Raw genomic sequence first — 19,344 nt, forward strand, 5'->3', positions numbered from 1 at the left:
TATTAACAGGAAACACGGTAAGAGTCTCATTGCCGACGACACGACGTTCAAGAGCGAATTAAGAGAACGTAGTCACGAATGTTTCTACAATCGGAAAACGATCTATTGTATGACGGCCTGATAAACGCTTGCCTAACGATCTACACGAACCAACATTTCCCCAATCATATCCTACAACGATTTCGATCAAGAAACATACCGTAATGTACAGTGGCTACAAAAGGTATTTGCATACACCCATATTTTCCCACGACGTGTTTTTACATCAGATTACATTTCATTACAAATCTTCGTAATCGTACGAAAGTTGCACTACGTGATAAGAAACGTAACTTGCTTGAACCTAGTTAATTGGTATGTAAATACTGTAATAAATGCAACGGTGTGCGCATACCTCTTGTAACCACTCTGTACATTCAAGAAACACATGGAAGATACACGAGAGAGGCGTACGAAGAGGAAATTAAACGACATCTTGATCGAAAGGGAAAACGGTTACCGCCCACAGCGACCAGGTATTAATCGATCCCCATGGATGGCACACGGACAAGGACATCCCATCGCTGCTACCATATTTCGATACTCGATCAAGCGTGTCACAGTATTGTAGCTCCATAATGATATCAATTCGCTGATAATCGCTGTTAAGCCGTGTCCATAAATTAACATTGGAGTTGGGGCGAGCTTTTATCGGTCCCGAAACCAGAACATTATAACCGAAAATCTCGTTATAGGGACGATGGACGAGTTAAAACGATGGGCGTTCCGAACCGGACCAGATATTTTGTCCGTGTCTCGTCGAAGGCAGTCGGGAAGATCGAATTCCTAGACTCCCACGAGCGAGCCAGCTATTCCCGCGCCATCATTATTCTCTATTCACGAATAGAACTGGGTCAGCCGGCAGTTTATCAGCCCGATTGCAACCGTGTATCGAGTCCAGCTGTCTGCACCGATGGAATCGGGTTCACGAAACACGCGGGCCAAATTGTTTCGGGCCAATACTCCGGGGCTTCTGTCTTTCTCTCGATGCTGTCGCGTATATATCGTTTCGACGAAAAATTGAAATCTCGAATATCACATCCGTGTCGTCGATCGAAAGTCACCGGAGAACGGAACCAGACTTCGTACACGCGCAACGAAGCATCGTCGATTGCGGAAAACTCGATCCAGAGGATCACCGGAAACCTAGTCTCGCTTTGCGGTGTTGATTTAAACGGGAACGCGATTGCGCGCCGATGGAGACTGCCGGTAATCACGGCGGCACGTGACTCGAGGACCTCTCGAAAGGACGAACAGAATTCAGGGCTTTGCTATTCCCGAGAACCTCGTACATTCCATGTCGCTGAAACGTCGTTCGCCAGCTAGTAAAAGTGCCTCAAGCGACTCACCGAGGAATCCTTTGACTCTCTCTCGTTCCCTGAAATCACGATGCGTCGTTTTCGAGCTTAAGCGTCGAGCGATGAAAACGAACGACGTCTAGTTACCGTCTCGACCAATCAACCAACACTTGGCTAAATTTTCGATCGTTTTCACGGCCATGTTCGCGGATTTACGAGCCTGAAATAGCTCGAATCGAACTTATGCCTCAAGGACACGTTCCTATAAATAGACACGTCGTTTCGACGTTGTACGAAGCGGCGCGGTTCGGCTTCTTTTTCTTTTCCTCAGAAACGCATACTTCATAGCCTCGATCGATCGATCGTGGGTTCTCGCGGTGGAAAAGAAAAAGACTGGAAGGTTGGCCGATTCTATTAACGACCGGCGACAAAGTTCCCGTTGCCTGTAGGGTGCGAAAGTGTATGCCCGGGCAGCGGTGACGAAAGCCGATACGGCCGAACCAAACCGGTGGGTCGATTCGGTTGAACGACAGCCACGATATGACCGCGAATGAGATAGCGTTGTATCGGCGAGAAAATTGGCTTATCGACCAAGCCGAACTTGCAACGATGGTCAGGCTAAAGGCAAAGTTCGACGTTTTTCGCGAGGAACGCGTACACCGGCAGTCGCGTTGTTTCGTAAAACCGTGCTGTCGTTTCGATGTTCAGAAACTATTACAGATATCACCAGTGGGATAAGGTTAATTTATCGACCTCTTACCTTTAAAATATTCTCTACATCCGCGGAACTCTCGGCTGGACCAGGCCTCGAACTTGTTCCCTGAAACAGAAAAGAAAGGTTCGATTAACTTTCGTCTCGTTAACCGGTCACCAAGCGTTTATGCAAATTCATATTCTTGATGAATTCATTTTTTAATTAAGATTCAATTCCTTTTAAGATTAAACAAGCAGAACCAGACAAATATTTATCTTGATAGTTAAATATTATAGCAAGTATTACGATTTCCGCGTCTTGTATATCGTTTAATGTCTTTAATACGTTCTTGTACCTTTAAACTCTGAAATAACAAAGTTAAACTAACGGTAGAATTAAAATGGAATCAATCGGAAGATCGAGTAAATGTATTTTCCATTCTTCCTGCAAGCTTGCTACGTTTGCCTTTCTGGGGCGATGTCTATGGAATTAAACGACGATAAGCAAGTCGGACGCGGCACATTCCGCGCGACTGTTAATTAAAACGATTCCAATTCGACGACACGGTGGCCGCTCTCCCGTTGCCGCACCGTGAAACTCTCATGGAGTTCTTCCCGCGATTTATCACGAGCTCTCGAGCGATCATTAATCAACACTCGCGGAAAAAAGACGTTGGGAAGAGCGGCCAGGACCCATTACGAGCGGAGAGCGAGTCGTCGAGTAGTCATTGCTGAGAGGAAAACGCGGAGACAATGGGGAAAATCCGTGGACCTGGAAGGCTAAAAATGATGGCGGGGAAACGGAGCGAGAAGGGATAGAGTCTGCTGACTGTTAGCCGGAGGACACGGCGACGGTGAATCCAAGGAAACGGGATAGTCGCAAATAGGGGATGAAATGCGAAAAATTGCGGAAGAGGGTGCTGACGAATCGAAAAAAAAAAAAACGAAGAAAAATTCGTAACACGATTGGATATCGTTTACCTTGGCAACAGTGGTAAGATACATAGATTGCCGGCCATAAATGTTCCTGTTGCGTACTTGGATTAATATCGTTAGCGAAATTTTACAAGTTACGAATGATAAGTTACCGATGGTATTATCGACAAATTGTCCTGCGTAACAATACGATCGGCGCTAAAACAAACGAGGTTTTACCAGAAAATCTTGACGTCTGACGTAAAACCTATGAAATTGTAACAGAGAAATTTTTAGCCTGTAAATTGTCAAGTTCATTGATATCAACGATCGACGACAAATTATTGTGTGACACTCGCTGATATCCAGTACAAATTGATCTTCTCGCGATAAATGAGTTTACGGAAGCAAGTCATTCGTTGCATAAGAATCGAACATTAATAGTAGGTATACTTATGTAACGAAACTAAGAAATTGAGAATAATCGAAGTTGGTTAGCTTGACTTTTAAGACGCTCGTACGTCTTATAATACAAAACGTTAAATAAAGTAAATTTCTTGGTGATTTTCCAAGAGATGTAACTAGTGTCTTAATTACTAATGACCGGTAGTTTATTTCTGTCTTCGCTTCCCACTTCTCTCGAATGTCACGTGTAATTCCAAGCTAATTTCGCGGATGAAAACGAGAACGACCGGATAAAAGGAAAGAATGGGGGAAAAACGAAGGACCAATAGGGGAATCAATTATCTCGACTATGGCAGAGCGAAGAGAGAACGCCGGTGCTTCTCCGGCTAACTCTAATTGTATAAGTAGAGCAGGGAAGGGAGGAGTGGTACTTCCGGCGTGCTCGAACAGAGAAAACGATAGAAACACGGTGCAGACCGGATCGGAGAAGACTCGATCGATAGTCAATCTGAATGAAATTTGCACCTCGAGGAGTCACGCGTAATAGGGCTCGACCAAACTCGCCCCCTTCTTCCCATTTCTCCGGGTTGTACCCTTCTCCCTATCGCGTGTATTCCTCCAGCGAGATTTCTATTGAAAAGCAATTCGTTTCCCGTCAACGAACCTGTCGCCGCGAAGCTTTCATCGAATACCGAGATTGAGAACGTTTCGACAGGAAGGCGGGTGGAAAGCAAGAATCGATAATAACCTCTTTATTATTGCTTCGCGCCGATTAACGTCCCAGAATGTTTGATCTCTCGTTCAAAGATCGATAATGGAAACAACTTTTTTGCACTATGATTGCACGCGAAGATTCTCGACTCGCTCTTCCAACACGTAAAATGATATGAACTGTCGTCAATGAATATGCAACTGGAACGTGAACTCAAAACTACAGTTACCGGAAACACAGACTCGCGACAGAGGAGAGAAAAATCTTGTAGACTAAACGGCCGCTGCTATACTACCACGAATAAATCCCTGTTGTTATCCGCGATCATAAACGTTTTAACGAGCAGCTCCGGTATTCGATGAATACTAATCGCGCAACAAGTGCAACCGCAACCACCCCGATTCAGTTACCTACCCGCCGATTCGCATTCCGGATTCGTTCAGTGATAAATGGAAAGGGAAGCGAGAGATAAAATAGCTGATCAACGAGCGTTGATAAAGCGATTAGAGAAGAAAACGCCGAAGAAAACACGCATAACGCAATAGGTAGACGTATCCTTGTGCAACGGCGACGTTTCACTCGTGTAAACAAGAACGAGCGGAAGGACGAGAGCGTGGTACAGAGGAAAGAGAGAGAGAGAGAGAGAGAGAGAGAGAGAGAGAGAAAGTGAACAGGGAAGCTATGGAAGCGGAGGAAGAAGCGGAGGAGGCGGCGATGGCCACGAAACAATGGAAATCGATACTCACGTTATCGAGAGGTAACCTGGACAGTCTGCTGCCGACAGAGTGAAGCCTGCTGCCGCTGGAATTCCCGATATTCGAATTGCCAAAGAGCGTACCGTTCCCGGGTGAATTCGTGGGCGGCCCTTTGGCGGGTAATAAACCGTGGCTCCGATGATCGTTGCTGTTGCCCCCGTGCTTCACCGGCTGACCGGGGTAACTACCCCGGCCTCCATACGGCGGCTTTCCATCGGCCGGTTTCACGAAACCGCCGCGTTGATGACTCGACGACGAGGACGACAACGAAGTCGACGAGGACGAGCCGCCAACATCGGTCCTCGGTCCTCCGGGTTTCTTGAATTCCTGGGAGGAGGGCGAACTCCTGGAATTTGCGCCAACCGAATTGGAACTCAGTCGAATGCACCCGGCCGGGGGCGGAGCAGGGCTCGGCGGTACACCCTCGATGCCGATCAGCCGTTTCGGCTCGTCCAGAAGATGCTTCACCAGAGAATAGTTGCCTAGTTTCGATTGAATTTGCTGCGTCGTGCTGTCTCGGGCGTCTGGACTCACCTGAAATCACAAACATTCCAATTATTAGCATCGAATATTTTCTGGTAATAATTGTTTAAAAGGTTAAACGATCGGGGACGAAACGAGGCGCGCCGACGAACAAAAAGAAAAATGGCACGTATACATATACGAGGCGCTTAATACCATCTTGTTATTATTATTATTATTATTATTATTATTGTTGTTGTTGTTGTTGTTGTTATTATTACTATTATTATATGACTTCTATGCGAATACGCGAGGATTCCGAAAGTAGTTCATCGAGTATGAATCAGTTAGGAAGAAATGTCAATTGCCTGTTAATCCCTGGAAGGGGTTAAAAAGTTAAGTGCTACGAAACTAATTTACATTTGATTGTATGCAGAGTAAAACTCTGCTTCGGAAGAAAGGAATAAGAATAGTACATGATATCACCATAAAGTTTCTGTTTGTTCAAATGTTTTGTCTGTACGTTAAATTACGAAAGTTGATCGACGATGCTACCGCGTTCGATCATACGGGTCGTAATTATATCTTCTCGTCACGCAGTCGTTGCGAATAGAAAGGAAAAAGTATCGAGCGAGAAAGGGCCAGATGATCGTACGACATTCACAAGATTAATCCGTTTGAACGATCCTCCGTGTCTCCCGGCAAAACTGTGCGAACCGTGTGTATACGGAAACTCGGCATGTATATGCTATATACAAGCAATAATAATTAATGCGGCGTAACAGTGGCTGGCAAGTTTACGACGGTACCGGAGAGAGGAGAAATTCGTGTTCGACCGGTGCGCGCACCGGTTACATTGTACTGCATAGACGTATACAATATAACAGACAGGCAGCTTCTGTACGCGTTTATGATCCGCCGCGTCTCTGCCTTTGTCTTTACGGACAATGAGATGAAATCGTGGTTTAATAAGGAGGCGGAGTGGGCCGAGGAAACCTAACGTGATTAATGAGCGCGCTATAAATCACGTACACTTGTTCACACCGGGACCCTTTTTCTGACCGAGCGCCGCGCGAGCATCGAGTGTGCTACCAGCCGGTTCTTTAACGAGCTTCCGATGCATCGTGCACCTCGCGGAGAGTGCAATTTTCGAAGAAAATCATTAATTCGAGCTAACGCGCGCCGCGAGTCTACCACTACTTCCTTGCCCCTTTCCACCAACCGGATTTTAACCGACAACGAATCTCGTACAGGCGACCAACGAAGAAGAATGGATCGATAAGAAGCGACCGATGAACAGACGAGGCAACCAAGAAAATAATTGCAAACTGAGACAACTTACGAGAAGGAAGCGTCTACGCGACCTATTTATTTATTTATATTTTCAAAGTCTTTTAAGGTCCAATTGGACACGACGCGGTAGTCGATTTTGGTAAGTTTTAATTTTTATTCATTTACGGATCGAAATCTGTTACGTGCAAAAATATTACATAAACGACAGACTTCGATTACAGTATATTTGTGTAATTAGATCGCGATCGAATATCATAGAAAAGAGACACGATAAATTATATTTTCTGAGCTTTATAGGGTGACAATGTTAAAATTCACTGCACCGTTAATTAATTATTAATTATTAATCAGAGATTAGACGTAGGTTTCTGTTATCTGAATACTTCAAAAACATCGACAATCACACACGTTAACTGTGTCACTGGCTTTGTACAACGCTTTGTGTATCACGGTACTCTTACAATCTTATGTTTCTTCGTACCATTGAACCTGACAAATCGTTTCCATTTCAAATTGTATTACATCGAAGTATTTCTTCTAACCTTCGAGTGGCATAAAAATTAAAAAATCAACAAAAACGAAGTTATCACGTACATACGTAACATAAGTGTTGAGATCTCTACAATTCCTAAATACGAATACCAAGAAATTACCAGCTTTCGAGGCAATATCTCGAATAGATAGGACTGTTAAATGACAGGCTGGAATTTTTTTCAGATGATATTTCAAAAGGATCTCTGAGGTTAGGGTAGTCTTAATGTCTGGCTAATTACGCGTCAGAAAAGGGGATCCAAGCGCAGAGATGACATAAACGTAATACCACAAGAAACTGCGAGGTAAACTCGCCGAGGAATGAAAGAGAGGAACGCTTAGGTGACCAGGTCAGGGACTTCCCTTCCACCCAGACCTCGCTCAATCGCGCCACCTCTTTCCCTCGCTAGTCTCTTTGTCTTTCCTCTGCTCTCTCCCTATCTCTCTCTCTCTCTCTCTCTTTCTCTCCCTTTTTCAATCCTCTCTCTGTCAGCTCGCTCAAGAACTCGTCTCTTAGCAAGGAGCTCTCTCTAATCGTGCTCGTTCTCGTGTTCATCGCGACGCGATCATCGTACACGCGAAGCGCCGTAAAACCATCGCCGAAAACGTCGTAAAACGGTGAAATATACGCGGTCGTAACGCGACCGGGCCCCGTGTCGTTAACAAGAAACGACGCGCCATGACGCAAATATTCCCGCAACCACTGCTTCTGGCTAACCAGCCCCTACCTAACCAGACCCTACACGATCTACTTTGCCACTTTTACTTCAGTATTTTTCATATTCGATCGGACCGTGGGAGAGAGAAATCTATTAATCAGCAACGTGACTTGAAATCTGTTCTTTCGCGAACCGGTGATCAATCGAGAAGAAGCTTGGTAAAGTATCACGGGGTGAGATGGTGAACTTGAAATATGAAATCCTCTCGGCAATTTATGATTTCGGAAAATACCGATCTCTATATACAGCATCAGGCACTTAATATCGTAGTCTTGATTTATATTATTATTTCTAATGAAAAATGTTGCAAGTCAAAGTCGAACGGTTTGAAAGAAGACTTTGATGTTATTACTTCGTTGTAGGCTAAATTACTAGGTTCTTTGTTAATTATGACAAAAAAATATTGGCTCGTTTCTATTAAAAGATCGTTAGTTTAGTTTTTTATCGCTATCGTGCTACCATCTAACGACAGACAATCGCTGTCGACAAAAAAGAAAAGGAACTTTTGAAAATTAATATCCGTATTTTTCTGACTATGATGTCAGCGCACGATATCGACGTCGTAGTATCGTCTTTTGCAAAACAACTTTTACGTTTTATACAAATATATTAATCAGAACACATAAGAATCGATACTTTTATCGTCCCTTGCTAGCTACTATGTACACGCAAATCTAATCTCGATGAGGCGCCAATGCAATTGGCAAGAATATCCGAGGCAAGTTTCAAGATCTCGAAACGACTTGATTTCCAGGGAACAAGTTCTGGGATGGACGATGAGCTTTGAGGTGATTTAACGCGCAGGCGACGGCTTCCTTTTGCACGCATGGAACCGTTTAAATACCTTGCGACAGAGCAAGCAGAGGCACGATCTCGCATGAGAACAAATCCAACGAACACGTACGAGGACGCACACGGGCGCACGCACGCGTTCTCGGTTCGTGCAAATTCCTCCTGTGAATGGATAAAAGCGATTCACGGGACGAACTATACCGCTTTGATCCACTTACGGCCATGCCACCGTGTATATCCCTTGGCTGATCCATTTTCGAGATTTGTTCGGCGAGTGAACGAGCGTGAACTGCGAATAAGCAAGGACATCTGTCGTTGGGTATTCGAAAACTGTTCGCCATCTCCGAATTCAACGAAAATTCTCGCTTTACGGCAAATTCTTCTCGTTGGCTTTTAATTGACCGTAAATTAACAATTTCGCAACCAAACTAGTGAAGCAAAAATAACGCGTGGATCCGATACGTTTTTCAATAGGACATAGCGTATAGAGAAATAAAAGATTCACACGTGTTCAAACATCTCAAATGCAGATCATAATCTTCTAATTCATTAATTATTCATAATCTTCTATCATAAACTTTTCCAAGTACGTTAAATAATAAATAGTATGAAATACAACGCGCCGTGTATAATATCGTGTTCGATAACTAACCGGAATCCGAAAGGCTCGCGCTTACATAGTGAAATTTGACTTTACAAAGCGAACGTGTAAAAATAACTTCAACGATGACTCTCGATGATCGACAGTCTCTTTTGCCATATCGTCTATACCACGAAATAATATCTGTACTCTCGATAAATCGTACTTAAATTTTCACGATACATCGGTGACGATGCCGGCAATTCTTGCCTCTGGGATAAGAGTTAACGTTACCTGAAACTCGTTATCGACGCGTAAAAAGTTATGTGTAGCGATGCAAGAAGATTAAGAAGAAAATATCCGATGAGTTTTAATCAAGGCCACGGCATAGATTTCTTCTGGGAGCAAAAGAGGATAAAAAATATGGTAGTTTTATCTCTTGTTCAAGAGAGAAAGACGTAGCTCGGTGAGGAGGAAAGACGAGGGCTGCCTCTGCAAGGGTGAAACTTTATTTAACGGCCGCCTTATGCGGCAGCAAAATAGGAGCAAAGCGAGCAACATCGAAAGAGGGACAGAGAAAAGAGGAGAGAATGGAGCCTCGGCAGTTGGCAAGCGGCGTGCGACGAATAACGCGCTCCTACGTGTGTAAAGCATAGCCAAAGATCGCTTACCTCGCGTTCTGACGAGAAAATTTGCTTTCTTGCCTACGCTACGAAATTAGCAACCGGTGTCCCCGTGTACTATTAGCGTGGCTTTAGCTTTCCATCGATTATGTACGAGCGCCCTACAAGATAATAGCTACGATAATCGAATCGTATTGTCATATTCGACTAATCTGCTAAACTATAGAGTACAACGGTACTCTCTCTTACTTCATTAAGGAACAACGTTGCGTTGAAATATTTTATCTGCGATTTCTTTCCAATCAATTTATATTATCGAATCGAGATTTTTTAACGCTGCCACTTGAGAAGGGAGTTCCAAGAATATCCGTCATTATCTTTTGCCCATCTATATTTTATGATAGCCTGACGTTTAAAGAAATTGCAGTATCGGCAATAGGCTGTCGCTCGAAGGTAGCTGCAATATCGAAACCGTGTTTATTAGGCAAGAGAAAGATAGATGCAGTTCAAAAGTGCAGGAATTTATTGTTAAAGATACCAGTTGACAATGAAATTTAACAGGTTTGAAAAACTTATTTGTTTGATTTATTTTCAGCTGGTTTTTGTTGCCTCGCTCAAACTACTGGCAAATGGAACTTTCCTGCAACGGCTTGCTATCTCCGTCCATATTTCAGCGATATTGTCCTTACCTACTTGGAAAAGAAGAGGAAACGAGGAAGCAGGAAAAGATAGGAAAAATATTCGACTGCATCTTTTGTCGCGATATTTACACCACTGTTTTAAGATTCGGTAAGAAACGAAAGAATCTACCGACGCGCCAAGAAAAGAAAGCACGCCACAACGTCGTCCAAGTACGGTTTCTTGTCGGCTATGGTTCCGACCAGGCCAGCGAATCTACCGGAGAGTTATCAATCTTGCCGGTGGCTCGGCATGGCCGGAGTTCAACGCGACAGAAATTACCCCGGAGGCATCTATATTGCCTTCGCGACTGGCAACCGTATCGCGCGCCACGATGTCTCTATAAATTACGCGCGGGAACTCCGAACAGAGTCGACTTTCTCTCCACAAATTTTCATCGAACCTCGTCGAGCTTATTTACGAGAGATTGTAGAAGCACGACAGAGGCACGAAGACGATGAAACGTCGTTGCTGGACGTTTGCAAATAGCTTTTCGACGTCGTGGTCTCTTCTTGAACCAACTACCTCTATTACAGCGACAAAGAATTTCCGAGTGGCACAAAGGAACGACGGAGTAGGTGTTCCTTCATCGAAGGCCGGAAAAACCGGGTCGTCCGAGTTAAGCTCCTTACGTCGCAGGAAATTCAGACGAAACTGTCCAATCCGCTTCGTCGTCGTTGCGCGATTGTCCATGAAGGAATTTACAGTGTTGATACCGTAAAGTCGATTCTTAATTACTGCTTGTCGGTCTATTCACTGACGTATTTGTCTGTGCCAACAGAATCTACATCGCGAACGTCTACTTTCCAAAGGGAACGACGAACGAACGATGAAAACGTTAAGACGGTTGATCGTTTTGGGCGTGACTTTCCACGTCGAAAATAAATTACATGCAACGTCCTGGTAATTATAGTGCGTTAGAATCGGAAAAGAATTTGTTCGGATAACGCCCTGTTTTCGAGGAAACTGGTCGTGAATACTCAAATATGCGCAGCAATTAAATTTACAGTTTTGCATTCGACGTTACGAATAACATTTCAAATAATTTCTGTTGTCACTAACACGAATCCTAAAAATTGAATAAGACCGATTACGTAACGAGAATAATTATCCATAATGTTAACGTTGTTCGTAATTGACATAATTAAATGCGCGTTTGTAATTGACATAATTAATTAATCGAATAATATCCAAAACGAATTTCCTCGCAAACGAAACCTCGCAGAAGAATATTTATCCCATATTATCAAGTCCTTTACCACACAGGAGCGCTCGAATGATGATATTCGAAAGCAATTTTCTCGAGTACGAAATCTCGCGTAAGAGAATTTATTCCACGTTATCGGGACGTTTTCCTTCGTGCAAGCACCTTCTTCTTCCTACAACGCTATAATTTCTACCATAATTACGGAAAAACACCCGATGTACGTACAAAGAAAAGCAAGCTGTTGCTCGTAGTCCCGAAGAAGATCATCAAGCAGCAACCGACGAAATGCCGCATCGGAAATAGCAGGCAGGGATACGAAAGGTCAAAGAGCGGATAGATAGTTGGCCGGAAAATCCAGACGACCGATGCGCGAGAAGTGGAGTTTCTTGCTCGGGAAGATTTTCGACCGGAGTCGTTTCGTTCTTTCGAGCTTTCGAGCTTCCCTTTGATATTATGCTTGCAACGGCTGCCTCGATACCGCTAGGGATGAAATATCGTCGGAGTTGCGATACCACGACGGATGAAGAGGGATTTTAAACGACCTGCTTCTGTATCCTTTCCCTTCGTGCCAGCCGCTGCGTACGCATACATGCAAGCGTAAGCGGACACGGCCGAGTCGACGAAACCGGACGAGGGGAAGGAAGAAAAGCGTACGTAACGAGTAAAATGTCATCCTTTGCGGTGCTCGCTGAAACCGCAGGAGAAACACGCGTCGAAGGACGTTTACGATGGAACAAACGCCACCGTTGCGGTCAAACGATGGAAATTTCTGTCTGGAATCGCGGCGGAGGAGCGAGAACCGGCTAATGGATCCGCCGATCGGTGGCCACGCCACGGGAAATAAATAGCGATGAGAATCGCGTGTCATTACCGGGCGGACAATGCTCGCGATGGGATCGACGCAAGTAATAAAATGACGAGGGAAATGATATACGGTAAATCGAGTCGCGAGTCTCTTCATCGGGTTTATATTCGAAACGGGACGCTGGTTTCTGTTTTCAACCGGAGGATCGAATAAACTCCAATCGAAAACGGCAATCGAGTCGATTGCCGGTGAGTTTAAATAGAAACGTCGGATTAGTCGAGTACCGTTAAGTATCTCTAGAAGCGTCGTAACGCGAGAATAGTTTCGCGGTCGAAATGGAAGTTGGGTGAACGTAACCAACCAGTGAAGTGGTAACGAAATTGCGAACCAAGCAAAATACCCCTTTAATATCGTACAATCTCTCTGTGGCTGACAGCTATATCGTGTAACCCTGAAACGGCAGCATAATCAACAAACAAAATAACAGAAAGTACCTGGCTATCTAATTAATCTCTTCCATTTGTAATTAACCAACCGGAGAGCCGATATAAACTGGAAAAGTTACCAACTTCCAAGGGTTTGAAAGAGCCTGGGACGGCTCCCTGTTCCAAGCACACCGAGGGGCAAGGAAAAAACCGCAAAGATTTCAACGAGGCAGGTGGATGTCTCGTTTGAGGTTACGCGAGCCACGTACGCCCCTTCTTCCTGCCGGTGTGCTACTCGAGCACGGCCGCTTTCAACGAGCAACAAAGATACTCCCGGGGCTCGCATAGATGCAGTTTGCCGACGGTTCAAACCGACTACTGGCTCCGTTCGCCTCTCTCAGAAATTCTCTTTCCAGTCGGCTGCTTCTATCTGACAGCTGCTCTCCTCGGTCGAAAACTCCGTTCCAGCGCGAAATAATACACACGCCATGATAGTAGTACGTAGATTGTAGGCGGCGGAATCTTCGTTTCGTCGGATCTAATCCGAAGCAAAGATTACGTCACTTTTCCTACATCGTCCGTGGTACCCGTTTCGTTTCAACGTAACCGCGAAACGATTTTCACGTATCGTACGTACGTTGCTCGTAGGATCATCATGGACCGATTTTTCTTTTATTTCCAAACACAGAATCTTTCTCGTTTCGCTCGTATCGCGAATTTAAGACCACGGTGTATGTATAGGAATCGTTACGATCGGCTCGAGCACAGAGGTTCGAACGCAAATCGTCTCGTCCCGTTTTCATCGACGAGCCACGTTTCGTTTCATCGTCGAAACACCCTTCTTTCGGATTTCCGCTCCGACGCTTCCGCGTATTCCGACGCGTCGTTCGATCTGCTCGTCTCCGCGTGAATCGTCGAGCTCGACGTCTCGAATAGAGGGATCTCGTCGAAGCTTGAACGTCGTATCTGTGTATTCAGCGCGCATTGACAATCACGCGCGGATAAATTTCAGTGCTCGATCATCGTCGCTAATATCGGGGAACGAGGGAACAGAGAGCAACGGAATGAAGAACCAATAGAGCGGATCGTTTCGAGAAAGTCGCATCGAAATTAGCTCGAAAGGAAGCGTCGAACGATTCGACGACCTCGTTCGTGGAAAGTTCGCGTTCCAATTACGAGTAACAGTCGAGAGCGTAAAAATTTCGTCGACAAACGTTCGCTATATGAATTTGAATCAACGTACGATCGCGAGAGAGAAACCGTACGTCGTATCACGTTGCTAACGGTTGTTGTAGATAAAAACCAGTTGGATTTTTACGTCGTTGAACGCAGCCGATCGATCGCGATCATCTTTGAAACTCGCGGTAGAAGGCCGAACCGAGTTACATATACCGGTAATTAATCAGCGGCCCTTGAGAGTCCAAGGTCCCGAGGCGAAGCTCGCAAACCGTTCGATCCGGTGGCGGTGGCGCGCGTTCGTCGAAGCGAAGCGTTAATTAGCGTTTTATTAGCGGCGAGTTTCGGATCGAAGTCGCGAAACAACGCTCGGCTTCGTATACACCGGGTGAGGAACACGAAGAAGGCGCAGGTGTATGTGTGCGCGAGAACGTAGGTAAGAAGTGGCAGGAAAACACGACCGGTCGAGCTTCGATTCTCTCCCTTTTAACCCTTTAGAAGTTGGCTGCTTGTTTCGCGGTCGACGCCATTTCGCCTTGGTTTTTGCGGGATTAGACGGGGAAATTTATACGGCGGGGGATAGGCGTCGCGGGCGATATACTTTGGCGAAGAAATTTACTGCCTCGGCGGGCCCTCTCTTCTTCTCCTTGTCGAGTCTCGTTCCCACCTTCCCTCGAAACGAGGATCGCGTTCCACACGCGACACGATCAGCCCAGCGACGAGAAGATCGAAGAGGCTCGCGACGACGATCGCTCGCCGGATTCGACTCGATATTCCGCGAGCGCAAATTTATCTGCAAGCTTATGACGCTCGGTCGGTCCCGTTGCTGCGCGATATTAAAAACGCCTACGGTTTGTACGCGTTGTTTGCTCTTCTCTTTCGCGCATCCCGAAAGAACGAAAACGCGGTACAATCGAAAGAGTGGGTGGAGAGAACGAGCGACGACTACGAGCCAACCGGGCAAGGGTGGAGAACGAGGGAAAGAAAAACGGCGGGAAGAAAAGAGAACAAGAGAGGCTATGGAAAAAAGGGTACACGAATAGAGCTTTTACGCGCGCCAAGGACGAAACACCGTCGTCCGCGCAATACGGCTCTCCTCGCCTCTTTTCCATTTTAAAATGCTACGTGCCTGGCATCGCTTCCTGCGGTTCCCGTCCGCTTCGCTCACCCCCTTTCCCCAACCTTTACGGGTCACCCTTTTCTTCTATGCATGTGAAATTCGCATTAAGCGACCGACGACTGTGTCTCTCTAAGCTCGTCGAGGACCGACTCGCGAACGTAAGCAACCACTATTCGTCCACCTTTTCTCTTTCCACTCGCTTTTCCTCTCCATTTCTCTCACTTCGATCAACCTCCATCCATACATCCATCCTTCGAAGCTCGTCGAGTTAATCGCGCATCCACCACAAATATCTTTCTCTCTCGTAACGAGGTGCAAATTCAATTGCAAGTGGCGCGCGCTCTTCACCTCGGTTTCGCAATTCGCTGGCGGAAACGAAAACGGAAAACGCGTAGACGTATCGAAAGGTCCGTGCCACGATTGCAAACTGCTGAAAATCGTACAAACACGACTGCACGTACACGTAACGTTGGCGGAAAAATGTTTAAATCGACGACGATGCGAAATATGTAACGCGCGGTTTGAACGAGCGGAACGCGGCACTGCCTTGTTCGAAAGCTTTTCGCATTCTTTTTATCCGTTCTCGGTTGTTGTAACATTGAAAAACGCTTAGAAAAATAACCGACAGATATTTAGACCTGGCTGGGATTTCATGGGAACGGGCCATGAAGGTATTACCTGTCACGCGTCCAGAAGTAATCAAATTCGACCGGTGGCGAGAGAGAAGGACGAAATGTAAAAACGCGATCGGAGAGGAGAAAGCGCGACGAACGCTTTGGGGCTATTTGCTGACGCCCGACACGCTATTCCCGATAGCGGAACGTCTGGCCAACATCGTCCAGACGTTTCCATTTGTTTCCCCGAAATGAAATGAACGCGTTCCGTTGAAATCCTGCTCACCGCCGACCATCGGCCACAGTGTTCTGCGGCGAATAAATTTCCACGCTTTAAAACCTTCGTTTCTCCCGATATCACTGCCGATGCGTCCAGTTTAAACGAACATGATTTTTTCCTCTGATGGAATTTTAGCTATGCTCGTATCGTTCCAGCTCTTTTCTCCCCTCGCTGAACAAATATTTCATCGTTGAACGAATAAATAGAGCCGTCGATAAACACAGATGCGCGTTACGATAGTAAGTTCGTTATCGAGTGGCGAGGATATTCCGCGTGCAATTTACGTCTGTTTCACGACGCCGGCACCAGCAGGATCCAATAAGGACCCGTCTGAAATCCGGTGTTTGGACGGGATCACCTTGGGAGAGGATCTTCTCGCAATGACCCTCCGTCGTGATAGCACTCGGAGACATCTCGATACGCGGGACAAGCTTCTCAAACACTTCCATAGAGAGCGAGAGCTCGATGCACGTCATCAAACTGCATTACGTTCGTGTAGGGCTACTAGTACCACCTGTTACTATGCACACCTACGTACGAGCGACTCCTACGCTCTCGGGAGAAGCGCCGTCGGAAAAAGTCGATAGGGTTTCGATCACAGGATCGATTTAATTCCTGTTCATAAACACCATGAACCGATGATAGATAAGTTACGTAATACGATTCAATCTTTCAAACGAGACGAACTATATTTTTTCCTGCCCCCCCCCCCCCCAAAGTGTCATCGACCAGAAGAAAAGTCACGACGACGACGACGATGACGACGACGTACGTTTTGATTAACTTTTTCGCGCTCCCTCTCTAACCTTCGAAAGGTCTGTCTCGCTATCCTCCCGGGGGAAACATCGTAACGACTAATTAAACGAACGAGGCAGGAAACGTGACGCGACGCTATTGTCGAGGATATCGGGTTTTTTCGTAGTCGGACTTGTTCGAAGTCCAATCGTAGAGGCACGAGCAGCACTGGTACAAGCCGGTCGATGAAAACTACGAAAAGATTATGAATAGGACATGGGATCGGTGCTCGCGATCCCAACTACGAAACCGCCTATAGGCGGACAGATAAATCACTCGGTTGCGTCGAACGTAAAACATACGAGGGATCCTACAAGGTCGGTAATCATGGACCAAGAGAAACAAACGGGCCACTCATCATTATGCCACCGTACGGTTGCTGCTAAAGTGGTGCAAACTCTTGCCACCGGCAGCGTCCGTGACTTTAACTGCGGCCTTTCATCGTCAGCGTTCGAACCAGAGGCGCAAGGCGCTCGCGTGGTACGATCGTAGCCGAGTAATCGCAAATCACGCACTCTTATCGCCGATCGGGACGATAACGACGAGTCTCGGGAATCCAACGAGCCAGGGAGAAGCGAACGGTCGACCAACGGGCTTGAAATCAACGGGATCGTGTTCGATCGAATCTTGAAATTAATTAGCCTCTAGTTAAGTTTACCAACTTGTAACGCCGTTCTCGTTGATTCTTCGTTGATCCACGCTTCTCGGTTAACGCACAGACGAACGGAAAGTTCGAAACGAGCCGTTTCTTTGCTTCGGTTCGGTTCGCACGTTCGCGCTAGCATTAAAAGATTAAATATTTGCCAGCCGACATCTCGTTTTCATCGCAGCTGTAGCCAGCTTAATTCCCGAAAAAAAATTACGAACGACAGAACGCAACCGAGTAGCGGAGTTTACTAATCACGGTAATGCCAGGATGAAAAGTAAGCGTCTCCATCCATCGGCGACGCTCCGCTCATCCACGATTATTTTTCATCCCTCTTTCCTACGCCGGTCTCGTCAACGACACCAGCTCGCTCGCTCGCTCGCTCGCTCCTCCACCTACAGCAGCGGCAGCTTCGTTGGTGCGCGCTTCCATCCGCCCCTCGCGTCGGTCCATGACCGGCCGACGTTCTCTCCTCTCTCACGACGTCCTTCGTCCTTTTTTTCCCCCATCCCTGTTAACTCGTTCCATCCTCTCCCGCTGCGAGCGTCGCCAGACCTCTTCGCCACTTCCAACCGTCCCCCCTTTTCCAACCGCGCACAGACACGATTCCTCGCTCTTTCCCTTCCTCTTCTCGCTTTTCTCCTCGTTTTTCATCCAGTCTATCGCACTTCTTATCCTTCCTCTCTCCTTCACCATTCTCGTCTCTCCTGTTACGTCTCCTCTTTCGTCCCGACCCTCGCCGGAGTTCGTTTCTATTCTCCGTTAACCTCGCGCGCCGCCCTCCTTCGGTCCTCTCGAAATCTTTCTGCCCCGGTATCCTTGCGTAACCCCTAGACGCCAGACATCCATAACTAAACCCGAAGAGGACGAGGGACGGCGAAATTACGCCGGGACCGATCACGCGCACACTTGCCTTCGTATTTATAGCGGCGCAACGCTCTCTTCGGGTCTCGTGTACGACCGAAATAGAGTCATTCACATCCTTTGCACCGGCTTCCACCATGGCAACGTACAATGACATACTTTATAATTCGCCCCGATACCCGGCCAATAAAGCGAATCGACTCTCTGCGGCCCGCAAACAGCCGCGCTCGAACACAGGCGTTCTCCTTCGTTCGCTCGACGCGCGACCACGTTTATTTTTACGCTTCAGCGACAACTATACGATACGATACGATACGATACCTCGCACGTCTCTCCCCTTTCGTCTCTGGATCGACATTTCGACGATTGCACGGACAATTTCCTGTCTATCTGTCGCTGATAAACGACCAGCCCGCTAGGATGATGGACGTACGAACGAATCTAGTTACCTAACATCGGGCCCCGATGGTAACCAAGGAAGCCCTGCCCTAACGAGAACGTTAAGTAACAGGAATCAGTCTCCGGAACTAATGGGCTAACGTGCACTTCCGCGACGCGCTACGCTCGCTTGCTAATTATTTGTAACGCGGTTTCATACGGCGTTCTGTTCTTTCTCCTCTATTCTTTTCTTTTTTCTGCGTTTCTCTTTCGCGCCTCCTGTTTCCCCTTTCGACCACAAGTCCCATTCGAGGTCCTGGCGTCTCCTTGTAGAGATGGCCGCGAAACATATTCTTTTCTTCTCGCGATGATCGCGTGTCAGTAGGTCGATCGATACTGTAGGACGCGAGCAAACTTGACACACTTAGCCATTTCGTCGGTCACGTGGACGAACCAACAATCGAAATCATTATGTATCGCGTTTGATGGATACCAAACACGGAATACACCCTGTTGTGGAACGTAGTCATCGGAATTGA

At 46.5% G+C, this 19,344-nt stretch overlaps 1 protein-coding gene across 10 annotated transcripts in view; it reads right to left on the minus strand.

Moving 5' to 3' along the window:
• The window catches only part of LOC126868599 (AF4/FMR2 family member lilli), a 169,548-nt gene that overhangs the window by 59,430 nt on the left and 90,774 nt on the right, over positions 1–19,344 (minus strand). For all 10 annotated transcript variants that reach the window (XM_050624255.1, XM_050624253.1, XM_050624254.1 and 7 more), the window contains 2 exons: positions 4,809–5,351; positions 2,098–2,157 (listed from right to left, as the gene is read on the minus strand). In XM_050624255.1, the coding sequence (XP_050480212.1) occupies positions 2,098–2,157; positions 4,809–5,351 (603 nt within the window). The remainder of the gene's footprint in view (positions 1–2,097; positions 2,158–4,808; positions 5,352–19,344) is intronic.

Source organism: Bombus huntii, chromosome 8 (assembly GCF_024542735.1).
Source record: "Bombus huntii isolate Logan2020A chromosome 8, iyBomHunt1.1, whole genome shotgun sequence".
NCBI lineage: Eukaryota > Metazoa > Arthropoda > Insecta > Hymenoptera > Apidae > Bombus > Bombus huntii.